The 26,271-nt window shown below is 41.8% G+C and overlaps 2 protein-coding genes across 12 annotated transcripts in view; one reads left to right on the forward strand and one right to left on the reverse strand.

Moving 5' to 3' along the window:
- otofa (otoferlin a) overlaps positions 1 to 2,281 on the forward strand; it is a 461,762-nt gene extending 459,481 nt beyond the window's left edge. For 7 of the 9 annotated variants that reach the window (XM_072562753.1, XM_072562734.1, XM_072562762.1 and 4 more), the window contains one exon: positions 2,101 to 2,202. Coding sequence is in view for 2 of the 9 variants with exons in the window: in XM_072562744.1 (XP_072418845.1) it covers positions 2,101 to 2,281 (181 nt within the window). In the remaining 7 variants the exon portion in view is untranslated. Of the gene's footprint in view, positions 1 to 2,100 lie in introns of all 9 variants that reach the window. The other 2 variants (XM_072562744.1, XM_072562806.1) reach the window with 1 other exon arrangement.
- drc1 (dynein regulatory complex subunit 1 homolog (Chlamydomonas)) overlaps positions 1 to 26,271 on the reverse strand; it is an 89,671-nt gene that overhangs the window by 1,000 nt on the left and 62,400 nt on the right. The window contains exons 16-17 of one of the 3 annotated variants that reach the window (XM_072562819.1): positions 9,133 to 9,235; positions 3,637 to 5,726 (exon numbers count right to left, since the gene is read on the reverse strand). In XM_072562819.1, coding sequence (XP_072418920.1) covers positions 5,664 to 5,726; positions 9,133 to 9,235 — 166 coding nt within the window. In that variant the 3' untranslated portion in view covers positions 3,637 to 5,663. Of the gene's footprint in view, positions 1 to 3,636; positions 5,727 to 9,130; positions 9,236 to 26,271 lie in introns of those variants that run through there. The other 2 variants (XM_072562824.1, XM_072562833.1) reach the window with 2 other exon arrangements.

Here is a 26,271-nt window from a genome sequence, read left to right on the forward strand (position 1 = left end):
AGTCTGTAGTAACTGTGAATGCTATTTTCTTCATCTTTATTATAAAATCCTGGCTATTGTCTTTCACATTAAATCAGTTAAATTTAATTGTAAACATTCATGTATTAGATAACAACTATGATATTATTTTGGTACTTTATCTCATGTATAGGAACCAAAAGATGCCCTCATATTGATAAATGGCAGCAGACAGTTTTTAAATATATTAAATCTTGTGCTATAAATTACAGATGCTGGCTGTGTCCCTAAGTAGCGTTGTTCCCATATTGTGGCTAATACATATATTTATTTCAAGTAGTAATACTTTTTAGCATTATTCTGCAGCTATTTTCTGCTCTTTTTCAGTTTATTTTCTCTCTCGCTTATTACATTTACTGCAAGTGTTTATGTTTCAAATATTAACAGGAACCTTATAGTTAATAAGCAATGACTACAGTAAGCAATATAGTAGTTACTTCTAATTACCCTGACTGCAAAGCTCCAACACTAAGAATGAAAGCTGGGCTATTATTGCAGGTTTAACGTTCACCTTTTTCATCTGACACGATACTTTACCATTTATAATTTGAAACCTTAAATTAGTGCTGATTTTGTTTTAATCCCATGCAGTACTTTGATTCACACCAGTAGCCAACAGAAAATTGGCATTTTTGATTGTGACAACAGTTTTAATTCCTGTTGTAATATCTAGATTGCTAATGAAGTAGTCTTTATAGTTTAAAATTGTCTACCACTGTGGCTGAACACCTACTCCATGGATGGGAAAGGCAGTAGTCTTTGGGAGATTGTATGAGGTCCATATGAGCAAGAAACATTGCAAGCTGGATCACTTAGGTGAATGAGATGTGAAATTTTGATTTCTCGATGGCAAACTAAGAATCCAATATGCTGCAAACACAGTATATTTAAGTTCACATCATCCTGTGATAGGTTCATAATTGTAATACCTTTGTGTATTATGAATACTCAGTAGTGTAAAAAGTTTTTAAACTGTGTCCTACATTCAAGATAAAGTCAGTAGGGCATGAAAATTTCCTGATAGCCAGTACTCTTTGGAACCTTGCAATTTATTTACTGTAATAGTTAGCCAGGAAATGCTAAAGGAATTATAACTTATTGTAACTCACGGCTAACTACAAAACAAACTCTCCAACCCAGGGAGAATTTAATTCTCCCACAACACCTGACTTTCTTCTCTGATCCCCATCCGAGCAGTGCAAGTTAACGTGTTCCAGGAGAAACTGATGTTGTGGGACAGTCACTTTTAACTTAACCATCTGGGTTTGAATCCATTCCAGATCCAGGGATGAAAGTCTTTACTTCCTGTAGGATGCAATTTCAGCTATGTTCCCAGTGAATCAGAATCCATAAATTGAAACATCCTTGAATCAGGATGGAATCGGCACTAACTTCACAGCTCTTTCCTTCATAAGATATTGCTGTCATGGAAGTTCAAAAAATTATCATACTGGTATAGTGGAGGGTGTTCATCGGAGGCTGGGATAAGGGAGCTTTATTAAGTGTAGTAAAGAGCTAAATATTCAATGGTTTAAAGAAAGGCACTAAATTATAATTAATAGTGAATCAAAATCATGATGCTAGTGAATATAGGAAGAAAACACAAAAAAAATCACTAACCTGATCTGAAAGCTCTCCATTTTAATTCCTTTTATTGCACATCTTTCCAATTTAGAGGACTGTACTGACTTCAAAATCAAACTCATGGCATACACTGGATACCTTTGATTGCAAGATTGAAATTGTATGAATAATTTATATGTCTCGAGATTGTGTTGCTGGAAAGCACAGCAGGTCAGGCAGCACCTAAGGAGCTGGACTGTCTGACTTGCTGTGCTTTCCAGCAACACACTCTCGACTCTGATCTCCTGAATAATTTATATGTTTTACTTTGCTGTTTTCTGAAATAATGGTAATTCTTGCATTTACTAACAACTTCTGGAGATGAAGGGAAACTAATTTTCTTCTCTTGGGAAATAGTATCATTCACAAAGTGCCTACCGACAAATATTTTTGAATAATCATTCATCGCTAACCATTGTTTTTTCTTTCCCTCCCACTCTCTATTGCTGCCTTGGACAGTCGGCCAGACACCTCTTTTATCTGGTTCCTCAATCCACTCAAATCCATCAAATACCTCATCTGCAACAGATATAAGTGGCTTATTGTGAAGATTGTGCTGGCTTTGTTACTGCTGATTATGATAGGCCTTTTCCTTTACAGCATGCCTGGTTATATGGTAAAGAAATTACTTGGTGCATGAATCATCATCATCATCATCTATTTAATGCAACTAACAGCTAATATTTTTAGTAAAACAATGTTTTGTGTGTCTGAATTAATATAGAGAAAGGAGGTGGGAACATGACAGTGGCTGGGGAATCATTTTGAAAACTTCTGTGTTACAACAATGCATTGTTTTGCATCATTATTTTGGCGTGCAGTGTGCAGTTCTCCAGAATTACTGTTTGAACTGTCATTAAGTCATTTTTTTTGCTCTCATTATCACACAAACTTTGTTTGAACCGTTTTAAGTTTTGGAATTTATAACAAGAGAATTTATAACTCTTATTTGTGTTGTGTAATTTTCCTACTTTTTTTTCATTCATATTAAAAGTAACTTGTTGTCCAACTACCAATTTATCCTGGTGTCTGAACCCAATGCATGTTGCCTAGCTTCTACTTTGAAGAAACTGTAAGTGTTATTTATTTTAATCACAGTGGCCTCGATAATCTTCAGCATTCACCCATCAAATAAGAGAAAAAAAATGTTCAATACTGTAATGTGATTTTATGAATTATGCACTTGTCAAAAATTAGTTCAGAATATTTTTCTTGGGGGTGGAAAACATCTGGTGTCAACAAGGGACTAACATCATCAATGTCGTGATTATAACTATCACGTAGCTACAGGATTCGTCTAAGCATTAGGTGCATAAAATGATAAGAACAATATGACTCAATGCATTATTTTAATTTTTATAACCCAAAAGTTCTAAAAGAAGCATGGCATGAAACAACCTTCTAGATTAAGCATTCATGAAGATTGCTTGATTGTGGCTTTATGGTAACACACAGGGTGACCTGTTGAGAAAAAGTTTCAAGAACAGCCCAATGTCAGTAGGAAAAATTATTTGCTCGGAAATTGGCATTTGAAATTAATATGTTATTTGAACAACAAATTCCATGTCATGGTGCAAATGGAGATATTTGAGAGATTTATTTGAGCGTTTTTGAATAGCTGAGAGCATATTTGTCTAAGGCCACACATAACAAAATGTCTTTTACCTTTCTGTCAGACCATTGAGTATTAATGTAGTTTTCTACGTTTCAAAACTAATAGATAAAGTAGCACTTTACAAATCATGATTGCACTGTGGAAAATAGCACACAGTTTGCCTAGAGAACAATGTTCTGTTTGCTTTGTAATTGGTAATAGACTCTCTTTGTAATACCTTTCTCATTGTGTACATCGATAAAAATATGAAAATACAACTATGTTCACAAAAGTCTGTCATGTTCTATTTTGTGTTACTCTTTGTATGGATTGTTTATGTGTAATTAACTTCTGGTTCTTGATGTGAAAACAATCCAAAGAAATAAACTATTAAAATTTGAAATAAAGTACTAAAAAAAGTCTATATCAAATTTGGACACTTTTTACTAGAAACACCTCATTAATTGAAGGTCAATGGACTTTAATCAGTGAGGTTTTCCCTTTTCCCCTTCTTCATAGATGCTGCCTCACCCATGATACGTGTATTTCAAAAATGCAAAACAATGGGAGGTTTCTGGTGTGTGCTGGTTCATTTAAATAACTAATTACATAATGCTTTATAAAAACAGTTTGTGTTACATGAAATCGTCCAAAAGAAAATTATTTTGTGGATAACTAGAGGCTACACCACGAAGGAACTGGGCCCTTGACTGGGCATGGCAAGTTGGTGTATGGTAGAACAATCCAACCTATAGTCATTGATGGGTTGAAAAATGCCTCCTGTGAAGTGTTGACAGACATGTCTACAATTTAACTCCATTTGTTCATCTGCTGGAGGCAGCTAATTCTAGTTTTGAACTTAACTTCATGATTCTGGAAGTTTGCAAAGAACTGTATTTTTCATGCTATACATTCATTTGTGTTAAGAAGATGAAGGTATCTGGCATTGCAATCATGATTTCCAAGGCACAGGTAGATGGGAATCCTCAGAGGTCCACTATTAGCTTGTTGCCTTGTAATCACAATCCACAAATCACTATCCAGTAATAAAAGAACCTAATCTTATCTAATCTAATCTAATCATAACTCACACAGAAATAAAGTGCTACAAGAAATGAACTGGCAACAGTGTAAAAGAAAACAACTTCAATGATATGGGGAAATCATATCTGTGCTGCACAATGTTTGACAAACCATTATTTATTTTATATATATAATTAATGATTAGATAGCGTGTTAGAGATGTCCAGCACAGAAACAGACCTTTTGGTCCAACTCATTCATGCCGACCAGATAGCCTAACCTAATCTGGTCCCATTTGCCAGCACTTAGCCCATATCCCTCAAAACCCTTCCTACTCATATACCCATGCAGATGCCTTTTAAATGCTGGAATTGTACCAGCTTCCACCACTTCCTCTGGCAGCTCATTGCATGTACCACCCTCTGCGTGAAAAAGTTGACCCTTAGGTTTAGGGTGAGAGAGGAAAGATGTAAAAGAGACCCATGTCCACTAGGTGTGGTCTCCCCGACCCCAGGAAAACGACCATGTCTATTTATCCTATCCATGCCCCTCATGATTTTGTAAACGTCATAAGGTCACCCTCTCAGCCTCTGACGCTCCAGGGAAACAGCACCAGGCTATTCAACCTCTCCCTATAGCTCAAATCCTCCAACCCTGGCAACGTGTGGGTGGCACGGTGGCACAGTGGTTAGCACTGCTGCCTCACAGCGCCAGAGACCCGGGTTCAATTCTCGCCTCAGGCAACTGACTGTGTGGAGTTTGCACATTCTCCCCGTGTCTGTGTGGGTTTCCTCCGGTTTCCTCCCACAGTCCAAAAATGTGCAGGTTAGGTAAATTGCCATGTTAAATTGCCCGTAATGTTAGGTGAAGGGATAAATGTAGGGGAATGGGTCTGGATGGGTTGTGCTTCGGAGGGTCGGTGTGAACTTGTTGGGCCGAAGGGCCTGTTTCCACACTGTAAGTAATTTAAAATCTAAACAACCTTGTAAATCTTTACTGAACCCTTTCAAGTTTCACAACATCATTCTGATAGGAGGGAGACCAGAATTGCACACAATATTCCAACAGTGGCCTAACCAATGTCCTGTACAGCTGCAACATGACCACGCAACTCCTATACTCAAATGTTCTGACCAATAAAGGAAAGCATACCAAACACCTTCTTCACTATCCTATCTACTTGTGACTCTACTTTCAAGGAACTATGAAGTATTAGAAGATATTAAGTATTAGAATAGACAAATGAAGTGCAACTCATGTTGTCCTGAGAAATATTATCTAATTTGGAGTACAATCAAAAGCATTCCACAAAAAAAGCTCTCAAAGTCCACCACAAATTTTATATCAATAATTCCTTGTCAAAAGTTTTAATCATGTAAACTGAAAGTTCTTCAAAGTTGGTGTTTTACTTTTGTTCAATGTTAAACTGCATCAGTTGTGTTGGTGGAATTTCAAGTTCATTGTTTACCTAAGAGAGACAAGACATCATTTTCAGATTAAGTTAAATCCCCTCCACAGTCTATTCTGAACAACAATTAGCATCTTTTCATAATGAGCAAATCATTGCAATTAGATCATTATTTAAATACCTACTATAGACAATTAGAGGCAATTCAAGCAAAACAATATTCCTCAGTACATTAACAAAAATCAAATCAAAATAGCTATTCCTGCTTAGCATTAGTGACCAGAAGAGAAAACTACATGAATATAACACAGGAATTCAATCCCAAAAACTACAACGTAACAAAAGCAACTAAAACTGAAAATTGACAGTCTAAAGGACAAAAGGTGGTCCTACTATATTAGACTTGCAATTGTTTTAGTATGTAACTAAAACAGGGCACGTGGATTATCTTGGAGATTTATTTTCTTTTCATTTCAAAGGGTCTTTCATGTACACATCGGGTATTAGAAATCTCTTTATGCTCGAATTCAACTATGAACCCAATGACACAAATATAAACCACAAACACAAAAACGGAGGAGCAGAAGACCCTGGGAAGTTAGCTGCCTTCATTATTAAGATGCTTGTAGGGACAGCACACAACGAATACAAATACAGAACAACCAGACAGCAACAACAATCATAAATCTGAAAACAAAGAGATCTTGTAGGTGGGAGTTTGAATGGTGTCCAACAGCAACCTTCAGCTTTAATAGGCAGCCAGGAGTTGTGCTTGAAATTTTTGATTTGAAATTTTACTCTTCTCCTTTGTGGCAGCCTCCAGCAATCCTTAGAGCACTCCTATTTGGTTGTTGTTGGCTGAAGAAGCTAATTGTGGAATGTACTGTGTATATAGTGTGCACAGTACATTCCTGAAGAAGGGCTTATGCCCGAAATGTCGATCCACCTGCTCCTTGGATGCTGCCTGACCTGCTGCGCTTTTCCAGCAACAGTTTTCAGCTGTGCACATAGTGTGGTCAGCCAAAATCCAGTGTTGAAAATCTGCCTAAAGTAGGCTTTGTTCCCAAATTGTACCAATCCCAATTACACATCAGCACTTGTTGGTCACTGCAGGATTGTACTTGTCCATCTTGCATCTCACTCCTCCCTTCATGTACTGCATAAAATCAAGATACAGTTCTCTGAATGTTGGAAGAATCTTCAGTCTCTGTACCATGGTTCCCTTTTATAGCCCACCAGCAGACACAATGCAGCAAGAAATCCCAGCCCATTTGTGGTGGTGAGGACGTGGAAGTAAAAAATTTAATATGTCACTGGATAGGTGGCCAGTCTCCTTGTGTTTTTACCGGGGCAGGTTGCAAGTCTTGTAAGTCAACTCTGTGACAGAGGTGGAAAGGAAGCAAAACCAATACTCTGGATCCTACCATATCATGAAGACAAATAAACCATTGCTTTAACTAAGGAAATTTCAATGCAGGAAATAACTATGTTGCCATTAACAGTTATTATGGGAAATAGAGAGTCTAAAAGTTTTAACTGATCATTAATGGAGCTCACTATTAGGTGACTAAATAAACAAGTCCAGCCCTTTTCTCATTCACCGCTTAAAACAAATTAAATTGAATGAGTTAGTCGCGTAATAAGCTCGCTAAAACATACAGTCTGAGTTATAGAGATGAACAGCATGGAAACAGACCCTTCACTCCAACTCACCAATGCCGACCAGATATCCTGACCTAATCTAGTCCCACTTGCCAGCACTTTGTCCATATCCTTCTAAACCCTTCCTATTCATATTCCCATCCAGATGCCTTTTAAATACTGTAATTGCACCAGCCTCCACCACTTCCTCTGGCAGCTCATTCCAAACACACACCACTCTCTGCATGAAAACGGTTGCCCCTTAGGTCCCTTTTAAATCTTTCCCCTCACCCTGAACCTACGTTCTCTAGTTCTGGATACTCCCACCCCAGAGAAAAGACCTTGTCTATTTATCCTATCCATGCCCCTCATGATTTTATAAACCTTCAGAAGCTCATCCCTTAGCCTACGACACTCCAAAGAAAATAGCCCCAGCCTATTCAGCCTCTCCTTATTGCTCAAATCCTCCAACCCTGATAACATCCTTGCAAATCTTTTCTGAACCCTTTCAAGTTTCACAACATCATTCGGATGGGAGGGAGACCAGAATTCTAGTGACCACAATATTCCAAAACTGGCCTAACCAATGACCTGTACAGACAGAACATGACCTGTGTTATGTAAAACAAAATATGAGGTATCATTTTCCCACTGGGGAAAGGGGTTGGTTTAAATTAAGCAAGTCACAATTTAATGCAGATGAATACAATTTAAAATGAAAGTTGTGCTTCCCCAACTGACAATATTGTCTTCTGTCATAACCCACCAGTATTACATTCTCCCACGGGCTAGTTTGGCTAAATGACCTGTTTCTGCACTGTGTATTTTATGTCCTTTTTTTAAACCAAACACGGTTGTTTAGGTTTCAAAGGAAATGGAATAAAGGTTAATAGTTGAGGTATAGATTGACAATGATCTAACTGAACGGCACAGCAGGCTACTAGGGCTGACTAGCCTACTCCTTTTCTAATGTTAATGATGATGAAAGCACAACTTCCCTCAGAAGTCCCTTCTTCTCAATGACTAGTACATATTATTATTGATCAGAATCTGTATTATTGCTTTAAGATCATACCTAACTATTGACAAAAAAAACCAAGTCATCAGCTAATAGCAGGGGGATTACAGGTGAACGTGGTTGATGGTTGTTATTCCCGATTGTTGAATTCTCAAAATGAATTGGGTCCTTGCAATATCACCATTCACTGTAATTCCAAAATGCAAACAGTTCTTGCTTGCAGTTTAAGGCAAAAACAATTTTACCTTTCAGTATCTTGGAATACAACAAAACCCGTTTTTCCTTTTATAATGTTGTTTCTTTATGATTTTAAGAAAAAAATTTGAAAATGCAAAAGCACAGAATGAAAGTCTTAGCTACTTTACAGACATCAAAAGTTTGGAACCAGGATGCCAGAGAAAACTAATGAAACAGAAATGAAAGGTGCAAGTAGAGCAACAAACATCTTCTAACTGTCTACTTTGAACTTTTTTTGCACTAAAAATGAATATAGTAACCTCTCAAAATTATAACTTGTTACCAATTACATTAACATCTGGATGGCTTCAAACTGGGAGAAAATTGAGCAAAGTTTCTGATTCTTTTACAAGTAACAATATTGGATGCGTCCATATGTGGTCATCAGACTCAGGTTTTGTGCCACCATAATCAGGTAGCCTGCTGAAGGGTTTTACATAAATAACTGCAGCTGAGTGGAAACACCAGAGGGCTTGTATCACCCTCGACTGTAAGTTAAATTAAGGGAGTCATTTCATTACTTTGAAAAAGATTGAAAGTGAAGAACAGAAAGAAGTGTGTATCACTCACCCTAGAATGCATGTACTGCTGAAGTAACAACCTGAACTCTGAATTCTGCTGAGCAAGGCCATACCTATCAGCATGTAGGTTTGCTCTTTTGACCAAGACACTGCTGCAAAAGAGACGTTAAATTCTATTAATTAAATAATAATAGTAGCATACTTTTAAATAAATGCATCAGACCAATCTTGAACGAAAATCATTAAGAATTACCAGCACTTTATCCATCAAACTTGATACAGTGCAACACTGGGAGAGAGATGGCAAAACATTTGGTCAAAGATATAGGAATGCCTTAGAAGAGGGAAGAGATGCAGAAAGCCTTAGGGAAGGAACTCCATAACTTAGAGTCTCAACAGCTGAACTTGTGGCTGCTAATCGTGGATCAATTAATGCTCGTGAGGCCTGAACTGCAAAGACATGGATATTTTCAAGGGTCGGCGGAGATTACACATATTGAGAGTGGCAAGGGAATGGAGGGAGTTGAAAACAAGAGTGCCAATTTTAAAACCAAGACACTGCTTAAATCCAAAACAGATCAGTCAACCAGGATACATGAGCACCAACAAGCCCCCAAAAGACATGACCAACTCTCACTGATTTCCATTCACACAGATAAAGAGGGCCACCAGTTCAATTGGGACAATACATCCACCCTGAGATAAGCTAAACAAAGACATGCATGGGAATTTCTGGAGGCCTAGCATTCAAAATGGAACTCCATTAACAAACATATTGGTTTGGACCCCACTTACCAATCTCTCAAACAGAACCAGAAATGATATCACCAACCACAGACCGACACATAACTAGCAAGCGAGACAGAACACCAGAACACCAGCTCAGCGAGCAACCTTACAACCTGATAAAAGTCAGTCATGTGGAAACTAACCCTCACACACATGTTTTCCCACATTTTGGCCAAGTGGCAATTTCAGGGAGTTTTACCAAGATTTTCCTTCCGTGAGGTGTGGCGTACTTTCTAGGGCATTTCTCCACTGCTCACCTTTTTAATTATGAATTGGGTCTCCATGGTGCCACTCTCACACAATTCTGCAGTCAGCAGAGGAGAAATACTTTTGGCTTTCACATTGTAGATGCCATCATAAATCCCAGCTGAGCACCATTTCAAACAATGCAAACCAAGACCTGCCCTGAGTGTGTTGCTGTACAATTCCAAACAACATGACTGAGAGAGGGAAGTTGATACCTTGCTTCACTGACAAGAGTCCTGGAGGTCCAGGTGGACAAGGTAACACCATCCTTTTACCCCAGGACCAACTTAGGAGACCACAGGACTAGAGGCTGCCAGCTAGGTCTAAAGAAACCACCCAGAACAGTGCAAAGGATCATCAAATACTTTATTTAATATGCAAGGCTTTGGACATCACTAAGATAGGTTAAGATACCACATTTGACAAGTTGTTTCTTAATATAAGAAAATAAAATGTTTAAATTGAGCAACATTGGTATCATTCATTCACACTTGCAAACTTACCAAGAACATTGCCACAAGAAGGTTAATAATCCTCTGTGCTCCACAGGGTTAGGACTGGTCACATAATCTGCTTGCTATTTCACACCCATTTTAACTCTGTTATTGCACCCACTTCGGACCAAGCTTAATGGTCTACCACTCACTGTTGCAAGCAGTATCTTTCTTTAATGGCTCTCACACCTTCACTCCCCCAGAAACTATTAAAGCTTTTTGACTTCTGTGCTTCCAACGCTCTTACTGTCTTATGATACAGCTTTTCCAGCCCTTTTCATTTCATTCAATCCCTCCCTTTGTCATATTGCAGGGCAAAACAGCTCACAATAATACTACAAGTGCTAAGACAGGTGGCCAGATGGATAACATTTGCCTCCTCAAGGAGAAAATCCTTGATTGGTGAGAGAAGACTATGACTACTCATTTGGGGATTTTGAGACCTCCATATGAATTGGAGGAAGGCCAATTTTGATGGCATTAGGCAAGAACTTTCAAAAGCTGATTGGGGGCAGATGTTAGCAGGTAAATGAATGGCTGGAAAATGGGAAGCCTTCAAAAATGAGACCATGAGAGTCCAGAGACAGTATATTCCCTTTAGGGTGAAAGGAAAGACTGGTCGGTGTAGAGAATGCTGGATGACTAAAGAAAGTGAGGACTTAGTTAAGAAAAAGAAGGAAGCATATGTCAGGTATAGACAGAATAGATCGAGTAAATCCTTAGAAGAGTATAAAGTAGGAGTATACTTAAGAGGGAAATCAGGAGGGCAAAATAAGGACATGAGATAGATTTGGCAAATAGAATTAAGGATTATCCAAATGGGTTTTACAAATGTATTAAGGACAAAAGGATAACTAGGGAGAGAATAGGGCCTCTCAAAGATCAGCAAGGCGGCCTTTGTGTGGAGCCACAGAAAATGGGGGAGATACTAAATGAATATTTTGCATCAATATTTCCTGTGGAAAAGGATATGGAAGATATAGACTGTGGGGAAATAGATGGTGACATCTTGCAAAATGTCCATATTACAGAGGAGGAAGTGCTGGATGTCTTGAAATGGTTAAACGTGGATGAATCCCCAGGACCTGATCAGGTGTACCTGAGAACTCTGTGGGACACTAGAGAAGTGATTGCTGGGCCTCTTGCTGAGATATTTGAATTATCGATAGTCACAGGTGAGGTGCCGGAAGACTGGAGGTTGGCAAACGTGGTGCCACTGTTTAAGAAGGGTGGTAAAGACAAGCCAAGGGAACTACAGACTGGTGAGCCTGACCTCGGTGGTGGGCAAGTTGTTGGAGGGAATCCTGAGGGACAGGATGTACATGTATTTGGAAAGGCAAGGACTGATTCAGGATAGTCAACATGGCTTTGTGTGTGGGAAATCATGTCTCACAAACTTGATTGAGTTTTTTGAAGAAGTAACAAAGAAGATTGATGAGGGCAGAGCAGTAGATGCGATCTATATGAACTTCAGTAAGGCGATCGACAAGGTTCCCCATGGGAGACTGATTAGCAAGGTTAGATCTCATGGGATACAGGGAGAACTAGCCATTTGGTTACAGAACTGGCTCAAAGGTAGAAGACCTTTGGTAGTGGTGGAGGGTCGTTTTTCAGACTGGAGGCTTGTGACCAGTGGAGTGCCACGAGGATCAGTGCTGGCCCCTCTACTTTTGGTCATTTATATAAATGATTTGGATGTGAGCATAAAAGGTACAGTTAATATGTTTGCAGATGACACCAAAATTGGAGGTGTAGTGGACAGCGAAGAGGGTTACTCAGGTTACAACAGGATCTGGACCAGATGGGCCAATGGGCTGAGAAGTGGCACATGGAGTTTAATTCAGATAAATGTGAGGTGCTGCATTTTGGGAAAGCAAATCTTAGCAGGACTTATACACTTAATGGTAAGGTCCTAGGGAGTGTTGCTGAACAAAGAGACCTTGGAGTGCAGGTTCATAGCTCCCTGAAAGTGGAGTCGCAGATAGATAGGATAGTGAAGAAGGCATTTGGTATGCTTTCCTTTATTGGTCACAGTATTGAGTACAGGAGTTGGGAGGTCATGTTGCAGCTGTACAGGACATTGGTTAGGCCACTTTTGAAATATTGCTTGCAATTCTGGTATCCTTCCTATCGGAAAGATGTTGTGAAACTTGAAAGGGTTCAGAAAAGATTTACAAGGATATTGCCAGGGTTGGAGGATCTGAGCTACAGGAAGAGGTTGAACAGGCTGGGGCTGTTTTCTCTGGTGCATCGGAGGCTGAGGGGTGACCTTATAGAGGTTTACAAAATTATGAGGGGCATGGATAGGATAAATAGACAAAGTCTTTTCCCTGGGGTCAGGGAGTCCAGAATGAGTGAGCATAGGTTTAGGGTGAGAGGGGGAAGGTATAAAAGAGACCTAAGGGGCAAAGACAATATTTTTTTCCCTAGAGTGGGGGAGACCAGAACTAGAGGGCATAGGGTGGTGCGTGTGTGGAATGGTTGCCAGAGAAAGTGGTGAAGGCTAGTACAATTGCAATATTTAAAAGGCATTTGGATGGGTATATGAATAGGAAGGGTTTGGAGGGATATGGGCCGGTTGCTGGCAGGTAGGACTAGATCGGGTTGGGATAATTGGTCGGCATGAACGAGTTGGACCGAAGGGCCTGTTTCCCTGCTGTACATCTTTGTGACTCTATATCCTGGCAACCAAATAAGCTTCATTACATTGTGTAGTCCTGGCCCCCCATTACCATGCTGTGAACCAATTTAGAACCGACTTAGGCTTCCACCGCTAATAATCAACTCACTTATCTACTGAATGTACCAGTGGCACCACACAGCCCCTCTAGGCATCAGATTCCCCTCTTCTTCTGAGGAAAAAGCTACAGATTGTAAAGACTGTAGCATTTCATTTTTCTTTAATTTTGATTGAGAACTCAAGCGGGGAAACAGCTATTTAAACCACAGACTGTGGAAGGAAATGCTGCACCTTTTAGAAGACAAGTTACCAGAACTCAATGAGAGTTGCGGTTACATTGTTGCTTTGTAGTGAGGAGGAGTGATAAGATGTCAGGGCACCAGTTTGTGAACAGTGTAGATTCACTGATTGCTCTGTGCAAATATGACCAGTTTTAGAAACTGGAAGTTATCAGCCTAACGACAGTTCTCTGCGTGGTTCCCTCTAGGTGAACAGATTGAATGTTCACCATAGAGGAAGAGAAGTCTCTGGACTACTGAAGGTCCAGGTATTGTGTCTCTATCACTACAGAGGAACTAAAGCTTGAACAGAGCCAGTTTTCTCCTCGCTACAAGCTGCTGCTTCTAATCAGAAACTCAAAGACTTTACAATTAGTGTACCAATCACCCTGTGCCACCAATGAAGAAGTGAAAGAATCCAGAAAAGAGATTGGAGACAGAAGGTCTTTGGAAGCAAAAGGAACGTCTCATCAGATCCTGTGGACTGGTACTATTGAACAATATGGGTCCAGGGTTTTGTTTCTCCGCACATAACACCAATGTTTATTTGTTTGTATTTATCTGTGTGTCGCGGGTTTAAATTGGGAGCTTCAACAAATCAAATTATATGTTGATATATCAGATTGTTGTTTACTTTTGGCTAGAAGTTACTTATTTGCTATGGCGTGGAGGTGCCAGTGTTGGATTAAGGTGGACAAAGTCAGAAGTCACACACACCAGGTCATAGTCAAACAAGTTTATTTGAAATCACAAGTTTTGCTCCTTTGTCAGGTGAAGTGGAGGGAAGTAAACAGGCACAAAATTTATAGGTGCAGAGATCACTGCAAGATACTTCTGTGAAATTAAGAGTGCCAAAAGGTAGTATAAATGGTGTGAGTGGAGTGTCGACAGTCTGAATAACAAGTCTCTGCAGATGATCAAAGGTGTCAAACAGAACATATAGAACATAGAACATTACAGCGCAGTACAGGCCCTTTGGCCCTCGATGTTGCGCCGACCTGTCATACCAATCTGAAGCCCATCTAACCTACACTATTCCATGTATGTCCATATGCTTGTCCAATGACGACTTAAATGTACTTAAGGTTGGCGAATCTACTACCATTGCAGGCAAAGCATTCCATACTCTTACTACTCTCTGAGTAAAGAAACTACCTCTGACATCTGTCCTATATCCATCACTTCACAATTTAAAGCTATGCTCCCTCTTGCTCGCCGTCACCATTCTTGGAAAAAGGGTCTCCCTGTCCACCCTATCTAACCCTCTGATCATCTTATATGTCTCTATTAAGTCACCTCTCAACCTTCTTCTCTCCAACGAAAACAGCCTCAAGTCCCTCAGCCTTTCCCCATAAGACCTTCCTTCCATACCAGGCAACATCCTAGTAAATCTCCTCTGCACCCTTTCCAAAGCTTCCACATCCTTCTTATAATGCGGTGACCAAAACTGCACACAATACTCCAAGTGCGGCCGCACTAGAGTTTTGCACAGCTGCAGCATAACCTCATGGTTCCAGAACTCGATCCCTCTATTAATAAAAGCTAAAACACTGTATGCCTTCTTAACAACCCTGTCGACCTGGGTGGCAACTTTCAAGGATCTGTGAACCTGGACACCGAGATCTCTCTGCTGATCTACACTACCAAGAATCTTACCATTAGCCCGGTACTTTGCATTCCGGTACTCCGACCAAAGTGAATCACCTCACACTTGTCCACATAAACTCCATTTGCCACCTCTCAGCCCAGCTCTGCAGCTTATCTATGTCTCTCTGTAACCTATACCATCCTTCGTCACTATCCACAACTCCAGCAATCTTAGTGTCGTCTGCAAATTTACTAAACCACCCTTCTACGCCCTCATCCAGGTCCATAGCAGTGGATCCAACACCGACCCTTGCAGTACACCACTGGTAACTGGACTCCAGGATGAACATTTCCCATCAACCACTACCCTCTGTCGTCTTTCAGCAAGCCAATTACTGATCCAAACTGCTATCTCTCCCACAATCCCATTCCTCCGCATTCTGTACAATAGCCCACTGTGGGGAACCTTATCGAACACCTTGCTGAAATCCATATACACCACATCAACCGGTTTACTCTCATCTACCTGCTTGGTCACCTTCTCAAAGAACTCAAGATTTATGAGGCATGACCTACCCTTCATAAAAGCGTGCTGACTATCCCTAATCAAATTATTCTTTTCTAGATGATTATAAATCCTATCTCTTATAACCTTTTCCAACACTTTACCAACAACTGAAGTAAGGCTCACTGGTCTATAATTACCAGGATTGTCTCTACTCCCCTTCTTGAACAGGGGAACCACATTTGCTATCCTCCAGTCTTCTGGCACTATTCCTGTAGACAATGACGATTTAAAGATCAATGCCAAAGGCTCGGAAATCTCGTCCCTGTCTTCCCAGAGGATCCTAGGATAAATCCCATCCAGCCCAGAGGACTTTTCTATTTTCACACTCTGCAGGATTTCTAATGCCTCTTCCTTGTGAACCTCAAACCCACCTAGTCTAGTAGCCTGTATCTCAGTAATCTCGACAACATTGTCGTTTTCTAGAGTGAATACTGTTGAAAAATATTCATTAAGTGCTTCCTCTATCTCCTCTGACTCCCACTACTATCCTTGATTGACCCTAATCTTACTCTTGTCATCCTTTTGTTCCTTAAATACCTATAGAAAGCCTCAGGGTTTACCCTGATCCTATCCACCAACAACTTCTCCTGGCTCTTCTGAGCTCTCTTTTTAGGTCTTTCCTGGCTACCTGGTAACCCTCAAACGCCCTAACTGAGCCTTCACATCTCATCCTAACATAAGCCTTCTTCTTCCTCTTGACCAGAGATTCCACTTCCTTCGTAAACCACGGTTCCCACGCTCTACAGCTTCCTCCCTGCCTGACAGGTACATACTTATCTAGGACACACAGTAGCTTTTCCTTGAATAAGCTCCACATTTCTAATGTGCCTATCCCCTGCAGTTTCCTTCCCCACCCTATGCTTCCTAAGCCTTGCCTAATGGCATCGTAATTGCCTTTCCCCCAGCTGTAACTCTTGCCCAGTGGTATACACCTATTCCTTTCTATCACTAAAGTAAACATAACAGAATTGTGATCGCTATCACCAAAGTGCTCAGCATAAGTAAAATGTCACCAGCTGAACAGCAAATGAAGGAATGACCTATGATCTGATTAATTAAGGCAGACACATAATTACAAAAACAATCAAAAATAAGATAGTGCTGGAGACAAACCAAATGGCTGGAATAACATGATAGACGTAACAGTCACAAGATGAGGGCCTAACCAAACTAACAAGTAATCCACAACTGTACAAACTGATTAAGATAAAGAGATCATAAGTTATCAAGGTGATGGTGTCAAAACAGAACAGTAGGGAAGATTTTACAAACACGAACAGTACGGTGGGGTTACATGTAGCACAACATGAACCCAAAATCATGATTGAGGCCATCTTTATGGGTACAGAACTTGGCTATCAGTTTCTGCTTGTTGATTCAGCACCATTGTGTATCTCAAAGGCTGCCTTGGAGGATGCTGACCCTCCAGAGGTCAAATGTCCTTGACCACTGAAGTATTCCCTGACTGGGAGTGAACATTCCTGCCTGGCAATTGTTGCACAGAGTCCATTCATTAATTTGCAATGATCAATGACATGGTCATGATAGCTTATGGCCAGGATTTCTAATCTACTTTCGTGGTCAATGCATGAGATGTACATGAAGATTTTTGTAATGGTAGAGGAGTGTAATTTTAAATGAGTGCCTAATTAATGCAATTATCCTTTTGGCAATTAGCCACAAGTGGATACCACTGCCACAGGCAAACAAACTTACTTCATCACCTCTGGGTATGCTGGCAGTCATTCTTTTTATGTACATTGTACAGTTGAGATTCAGTAGAAGATGGAATGCTGTCCAGTGTTTTTTTTATTTCCATGTGAAATATTGATGTCATTGGCTGGGCCAGCATTCATTGCCTGATCCTAAGTGCCCTTGAGAAGGTGATGGTGAGCTTTGTTCTTGAACTGCTGCAGTCTATCTGCTGTAGGTTGACCCACAAAGACACTTAGTAGGGAACTCCAAGATTTTAAATCAGCATTCAAGAGAATGAGTACTGCTTATTATTCTAGTTTCAAACCCCAACATTCATGTTAAATTGTTCATTTTAGCCATGGTCAACTGCCATCTGACTTAAGGCTCCCCACATATCCACCGAACTAACCATTAGCATCCCCAGACCTAAGCCTACTGCATAAGTATTCCTGACAATTTTATTTAATGTCAATTCCAACTGAAGCCAGGCTGGAAATGACATCCAAAGAACAACCCCTTGTAGTACCTATGTCATATTGGCTCCAACATTTACACAGAGAGTTGACCTCCTCCATTGTTCCCTTTGCAACATAGTGGCTCTCCACAGATTCCAAGCCTCACACAGCAGTGCCCCCCGATAACCTGCCCAAATCCCAGGACTGAGTGTAGCCCACTCCATGGATTAACTTGGGAAGGCAGCTCTGAGTGAGACATACCTGACTGATCTCTGTGCAGCTCACGGATCCTTATTGATAATCCACAGACTAGTTAGATTTCACAGGCAGGACTGACTGTGGTCCAATTTCCAGAATAAGCTCCTTGGAACCTGACCACACCAAGTTCACAACTGACTGTGGCCAACTTGCTGGACTGAGCTCAGACAATATCCTTGACTGACTGTGGTGGCATCCCAGACTGACTATAGTTCAGCTTGATTGGACTAAGAAGTTCTGCTCATAATCATTCAGACATGGCTACATGCTTGAAGGACTAGCAGTGTTTATGCCAAGCAAGTTGCTAGCACATACATTAGGTGTCACAATGGCATAGTGCAGTGTCATGCGCCAACATATCCATCCCCCTGACCATTCAATGCTAACAACCATGACAAGCCACCTGGCTCTATATCTGCACAGAACAGGTAACACAAAACTACTGAGAGACTTTAAATTCTGAATGAAAGCAAATACATAAAAAAGCAAAGGAAGGCTGAGAAGCTGAGAGTATCCAAGTAAGTACAATGCAAATCAAGTACTAAGAAAGCAAACCAGCAGTCCTGAGAGGCACTCTATTCCAATGTACAACATGGGCATGTGCTTAGGGTGTAGGTTTGCTCGCTGAGCTGTAGGTTTGATATCCAGACGTTTCATTACCTGGCTAGGTAACATCATCAGTGGTGACCTCCAAGTGAAACGAAGCTGTTGTCTCCTGCTTTCTATTTATATCTTTCTCCTGGATGGGGTTCCTGGGGTTTGTGGTGATGTCATTTCCTGTTCATTTTCTGAGAGGTTGATATATGGTATCTAGATCTATGTGTTTGTTTATGGCGTTGTGGTTGGAGTGCCAGGCCTCTAGGAATTCTCTGGCATGTCTTTGCTTAGCCTGTCCCAGGATAGATGTGTTGTCCCAGTCGAAAAAAACACCATCTACCCACTAAAATCTTAAGGGAAAAATTGGATTTTTTTTTCAATATTGAAAGTCTCATTATTTTCATTCTTGCTGTATTTTCCCAACCTTCTTGTCACTACCCACATCATTCAGATGCTGAGCAATTCCACCCACAGTATTGGAGCTATTTTTCTTTCAAGCCTGTAACTAAGAAAATATTTGATAAAACAAGGTTGGCATAGGAACATAAATGCCACATGGGCTTGAATTATTCATGTATTGTGACTGGCATTAAAGAAACAACCATTCAAACCAGAGAAAAGTGCCCAAAGTTAGTTATAGACCAGGCCAGACCCCCTCAAAACATTTCAAGAAACTAGTCCAGACCCTTACTTTGCGAGTTGTTTTAAGCAGGTGTGAAACAGATATTCCGGGAGTGATGCAGCTGGTCAAACCACTTTGTTTTAAACAAAACAGAATTTATTTACACAATTACCAAATGAAACACAAACAAAAGAGAATAGAATACAGAATAAACTATCTAAAAACCCAATAGATTATCCCAACTTAATGATGCTCTTCCAAACATTAACAACAATCCACATAAACATCCCTTGGCACAAAAGGTAAAATCAAACCCAGGCTCTTACAGAGAGATGTCAGAGAGGGAGAGGGTCAGCATGGACCTGCTTCTTTGGGTCCAATAGCTTCATAAAGACTGCTTCCTAAAACCAAACCAAACCAGAGAAAAGCTGAGCTGGGAGAACTCCCCTTTCATTGTACAAGGGGCTTTTCTAAAAACTTGAAAGCCTGTTGTCTGAGGCAATTTCTGTTAGCTATAATCAAACTGGCCCTAAAACCCTTCAAACCCAAACCTTCCAGAGTCTGTGTTTTACAAACCCTCCGGAAAAAAAAAGGACAACATAACCTTCGTAAAGGAGTAGCATCATCACAACTGCTTCCACACCATTGTCAAGCTCTGCTAATTGTTTAAAGCCCACCACAACACTGAGGTACACAGCAACATGGACGCAGAACAAAATTCATTCTTCAAAATCCCAAGGTCATTTTCTATCCGCCCGAAGTACAATGTATCCAAAATCAACATAGAACATAATTGGAATTGCGGAAAGTAAGCGTAGATGTAGAAATATGCAAATATGCATAGAGGTGAAATTCCACCATTAAATTATATCAAAATGGGATTTGGCAAGTATGGAACATATCTCAAAAGTCGATTAGATTGAATAATATGCAAGGTACTAATCTCTAGATTACTACCTGAACCATTAGCAAATTGGCACAGGAACAACAAGATTAAACAGGGTAAATTCATAGCTCACGCATACAAACATGGGAGAAACAGGCTCGAATTCATGGGACATTGGCACTACTACTGGGGAATGATGTAGCTGTTGCAATGGGACAGGCTCTACGTGAATCGCTCCAGGATTGGATTCCTGCCAAATCACATAACTAGGACGGAGGATCGAGCATTAAACTAAATAGTGGAAAGAGGGGTGGGCTTAGTTGTTGAATTTATGGAAAATTATGGAAGAAGTTAAAGGGTGAGGAGTACTCAACAGAGGATATTAAATTTTCCATGACTGCTCAGCTGGTTCAGTGCGCTACGTGTTTGATGTGGCAGGTCAACGACTCTGGTGTGTCTGGCTCGTATATGTGTGGAAAGTGTGCGCACATTCAGCAATTGACCGAGCATATTGCAGCACTGACGATAGAACTCGAAGACCTTAGGCTCATCCGAGAGAAAGAGATCTTTCTGGACAAGACCTTCAGTGATGTTATTACACCAATCATGCCAGAAGAGAGCAGAAGAGTGCAGACGATGAGGAAGGCAGAGAGGAGACAGGTGCAAGAGACGCCAGGAGAAGTACCTGTCAGGAACAAGTTGAAGCTTTTGGACACAGTAGAGTCTGATGACACTGCCAGTTCGCAAGGCGGCCATGTTTGTCAATCAAAAGTTGCCGCAGAAGCAGAGCGGAAGAGTCGGACATCGCACAGAGCCGTGGTAATAGAGGACTCCATCGTGAGAGGAACTGACCGGGGTTTTGTGGCATCAGACGGGATTTAAGGATGGTGTGTTGCCTTCTTGGTGCTAGAGTGAAAGACATCGCGGACAGAGTGCAGGACATCCTCAAGGACGAGGGTGAAGAGCCCGAGGTGGTGGTACACGTCGGCACAAATGATGTCGGGAAGAAGAGGAGGAACATACTACAGCGAGACTTCGGAGAACTAGGAAGAAGGCTAAAAAGCAGGACGTCCAAGGTGGTTATCTCCAGTTTGCTTCCAGTTCCTCGGGCTAGTGTGGCCAGAAACCGGGAGATAATGGACTTGAACGTGTGATTGGGGAACTGGTGCAGGAAGCAAGGTTTCAAGTTCTTGGATCACTGGGGTATATTTTATGGTAACCATAAATTCTACAAGAGAGACGGCTTGCACCTTAATAGATCAGGGATCAGCATTCTGGCAGGCAGGTTTTCTGCTGCAACACCGCTACATTTAAACTAAGTAGCGGGGGGGAGGGGACAAGCTGGATGTTTAAAAAGGAAATTGAAGGGGTAGTTAGAACAAGAGAAGTCAAGAAAGACAACTGTATCAAGGAGGCAGAAAACTGGAAAAGGCATCATGCTGTAAAGTTGAGTGAAATAAGGGTTGAGGGGAAGGGTGAGAGCAGTAACAAATTTAAAAATTCTATATATGAATGCACGAAGCATTAGACACAAGGTGGATGAGCTTGAGGTTCTTTTGGAAATTGGCAGATACGATATTGTGGGGATAACTGAGACGTGGCTTCATGGGGACAGGGCCTGGGAAATGAATATTCAAGGCTACACGTGCTATCGTAAGGACAGACTGACGGGCAGAGGGGGTGGGGTGGCCTTGTTGGTAAGGGAGGATATTCAGTCCCTTGCGTGGGGGGACCTAGAGTCAGGGGATGTAGAGTCAGTGTGGATAGAGCTTCGAAACACTAAGGGTAAAAAGACCCTCATGGGAGTCATCTACAGGCCCCCAAACAGTAGTCTGGATGTCGGATGTAAGTTGAATCAGGAGCTGAAATTGGCTTGTCGCAAAGATGTTACTACAGTTGTTATGGGGGATTTTAACATGCAGGTAGACTGGGAGAATCAGGATGGTATCGGGTCTCAAGAAAGAGACTTTGTGGAGTGCCTCAGAGATGGATTTTTAGAGCAGCTGGTGCTGGAGCCGACCAGGGAGAAGGCAATTCTGGATCTGGTATTGTGTAACGACCCAGAATTGGTCAGTGACCTCGAAGTGAAGGAGCCATTGGGAAGTAGTGACCATAATACAATAAGCTTCATTCTGCAATTTGAGAGGGAGTGGGTACAATCGGAAGTGACAATATTTCAGTTGAATAAAGGGAAATATGGAGCTATGAGGGAGCAACTGGCCAAAGTTCAATGGTGCAATACCTTAACAGGGAAGACCGTGGAGGAACAATGGCGGATATTTCTGTGTATAATGCAGAAGTTGCAGGATCAGTTCATTCCTAAAAGGAAGAAAGATCCCAGGAGGAGACATGGGCGGCCGTGGCTGACGAGGGAAGTAAAGAAACATATAAAGTTAAAAGAGAAAAAGTATAACTTAGCGAAGATAAGTGGGAAAACTGAGGACTGGGAAGCTTTTAAAGAGCAACAGAGGATTACTAAGACGGAAATACGCAGAGAAAAAATGAGGTACGAAGGTAAACTGGCCAAGAATATAAAGGAGGATAGTAAAAGCTTTTTTAGGTATGTCCAAGGCAAAAAAATGGTTAGGACAAAAATTGGGCCCTTGAAGACAGAAACAGGGGAATATGTTACTGGGAACAAAGAAATGGCAGAGGAATTAAATGGGTACTTCAGATCTGTGTTCACTGGGGAAGACACAAGCAATCTCCCTGAGGTAACAGTGGCTGAAGGACCTGAACTTAAGGGAATTTATATTTGCCAGGATTTGGTGTTGGAGAGACTGTTAGGTCTGAAGGTTGATAAGTCTCCGGGACCTGATGGCCTGCATCCCAGGATACTGAAGGAGGTGGCTCGGGAAATCGTGGATGCGCTAGTGATTATTTTCCAGAGTTCAATAGAATCGGGGTAGGTTCCTGAGGATTGGAGGGCGGCTAATGTTGTGCCACTTTTTAAGAAGGGTGGGCGGGAGAAAGCAGGAAATTATAGACCAGTTAGTCTGACCTCAGTGGTGGGAAAGATGCTGGAGTCTATTATAAAGGATGAAATTACGGCACATCTGGAAAGTAGTAACAGGATAGGACAGAGTCAGCATGGATTTATGAAGGGGAAATCATGCTTGACTAATCTTCTTGAATATTTTGAGGATGTAACTCGGAAGATGGACGAGGGAGATCCAGTGGATGTAGTGTACCTGGACTTTCAGAAAGCTTTTGATAAAGTCCCACACAAGAGGTTAGTGAGTAAAATTAGGGCGCACGGTATTGGGGGCAAAGTACTAGATTGGATAGAGAATTGGTTGGCTAATAGGAAACAAAGGGTAGTGATTAACGGCTCCATTTCGGAATGGCAGGCAGTGACCAGTGGGGTACCGCAGGGATCCGTGCTGGGACCGCAGCTTTTTACAATATATGTAAATGATATAGAAGATGGTATCAGCAATAACATTAGCAAATTTGCTGATGATACAAAGCTGGGTGGTAGGGTGAAATGTGATGAGGATGTTAGGAGATTACAGGGTGACCTGGACAAGTTAGGTGAGTGGGTAGATGCATGGCAGATACAGTTTAATGTGGATAAATGTCTGGTTATCCACTTTGGTGGCAAGAACAGGAAGGCAGATTACTACCTCAATGGTATCAAATTAGGTAAAGGGGCTGTTCAGAGAGATCTGGGTGTTCTTGTCCACCAGTCAATGAAGGCAAGTATGCAGGTACAGCAGGTCGTGAAGAAGGCTAATAGCATGCTGGCCTTCATAACAAGAGGAATTGAGTATAGAAGCAAAGAGGTGCTTCTGCAGCTGTACAGGGCCCTGGTGAGACCACACCTGGAGTACTGTGTACAGTTCTGGTCTCCAAATTTGAGGAAAGACATTCTGGCTTTTGAGGGAGTGCAGCGTAGGTTCACGAGGTCAATTCCTGGAATGGCAGGATTGCCTTACACGGAAAGACTGAAGCGACTGGGCTTGTATACCCTTGAGTTTAGAAGACTGAGAGGGGATCTGATTGAAATGTATAGGATTATGAAAGGATTGGACACTCTGGCAGGAGGAAACATATTTCCGCTGATGGGGGAGTGCCGAACCAGAGGACACAACTTAAAAATACGGGGTAGACCATTTAGGACAGAGATGAGGAGAAACTACTTCACCCAGAGAGTGGTGGCTGTGTGGAATGCTCTGCCCCAGAGGGCAGTGGAGGCCCAGTCTCTGGATTCATTTAAGAAAGAATTGGATAGAGCTCTTAAAGATAGTGGAGTCAAGGGTTATGGAGATAAGGCTGGAACAGGATACTGATTGGGAATGATCAGCCATGATCATATTGAATGGCGGTGCAGGCTCGAAGGACTGAATGGCCTACTCCTGCATCTATTGTCTATTGTCTATTGTCTATGACAAGTAATAGAAAAGAGAGCATGAAAAGATTCAGGAATCTAACTTCAGGTGGTAAGGGGACAACTATGAGCAAGGGGCAGTCAACGCAGGACTGAGGCTAATGTGTTTCAATGTACCCAGTATAAGAATCAAGGTAACGCAGCTTGTAATTGACAGGTATGATGTTGCAGGTATCACAGAGATGTGGCTGCAAAGGGATCAGAACTGGGTACTAAATATCCAAGGATACATGTCCTATTGAAAGGAAAGGCAGATGGTAAGAAGTGAAATTAAATCGACAGCAAGAAGTGATATAGAGTCAGAAGATATAAGACCTGTGATGGTAGAGTTTAGATTAACTTGTAAGTTGAGTTCGCAGTTGGAAAAACAAATGCAATGTTATCATTCATTTCAGGAGGGCTAGAATAGAAGAGCAGAGATATACAGCTGAAGCTGTATAAGGCCCTGGTCAGACCACATTTGGAATACTGAGAGCAGTTTTGGGCTCCACAATCTAAGGAAGGATATGCTGGCGGTGGAGGGGTCCAGAGGAGGTTTACAATAATGATCCTGGTGATGAAGGGCTTGTCATATGAGCAGCGATTGAGGAAGAGAAAGTGAGGACTGCAGATGCTGGAGACCAGTGTTGAAAAATGTGGTGCTGGAAAAACACAGCAGGCCAGGCAGCATCCGAGGAGCAGGAGAATCGACGTTTCGGGCATAAGCCCTTCTTCAGGAATGAGGCTGGTGTGCCAAGCAGGCTGAGATAAAAGGTAGGGGGGAGGGAATTTGGGGAAGGAGCGCTGGGATTACGATAGTTGGAAGGAGATGAGGGTGAGGGTGATAGGCCGGAGAGGGGGTGAGAGCGGAGAGGTCGGGAAGAAGATTGCAGGTCAAGAGGGCAGTGCTGAATCCGAAGGTTGGGACAGAGATAAGGTGGTGGGGGGGGAAATAAGGAAGCTGGAGAAATCTACATTCATCCCATGTGGTTGGATGATTCCTAGGCGGAAGATGAGGCGCTCTTCCTCCAGGCGTTGTGTGGTCAGGGTCTGGTGATGGAGGAGGCCAAGGGCCTGCATGTCCTTGGCGGAGTGGGAGGGGGAGTTAAAGTGTTCAGCCGCGGGGCGGTTGGATTGGCAGTGCAGGTGTCCCAGAGGTATTCCCTGAAACGTTCCACAAGTAGGCGGCCTGTCTCCCCAATGTAGAGAAGACTACATCGGGTGCAGCGGATACAGTAAATGATGTGTGTGGAGGTGCAGGTGAATTTGCGACAGATATGGAAGGATCCATTGGGGCCTTGGAGGGAGGTGAGGGGGGAGGTGTGGGCGCAAGTTTTGCATTTCTTGTGGTTGCAGGGGAAGGTGCTGGGAGTCGAGATTGGGTTATTGGGGGGTGTGGACCTGACGAGGGAGTCGCGGAGAGAGTGGTCTCTATGGAACGCTGATGGGGTGGGGAGGGAAATATATCCCTAGTGGTGGGGTCTGTTTGGAGGTGGCGGAAATGACAGAGGATGATACTATGTATCTGGAGGTTGGTGGGGTGGAAGGTGAGAACCAGTGGGGTTCTGTCCTGGTGGCGATTGGAGGGGTGGGGTTCAAGGACAGAGGTGCAGGAAGTGGAGGAGATGCGGTGGAGAGGATCGGAGGGGAAATAGCGGTCTTTG

Source organism: Chiloscyllium punctatum, chromosome 3 (genome assembly GCF_047496795.1).
Source record: "Chiloscyllium punctatum isolate Juve2018m chromosome 3, sChiPun1.3, whole genome shotgun sequence".
Lineage (NCBI taxonomy): Eukaryota > Metazoa > Chordata > Chondrichthyes > Orectolobiformes > Hemiscylliidae > Chiloscyllium > Chiloscyllium punctatum.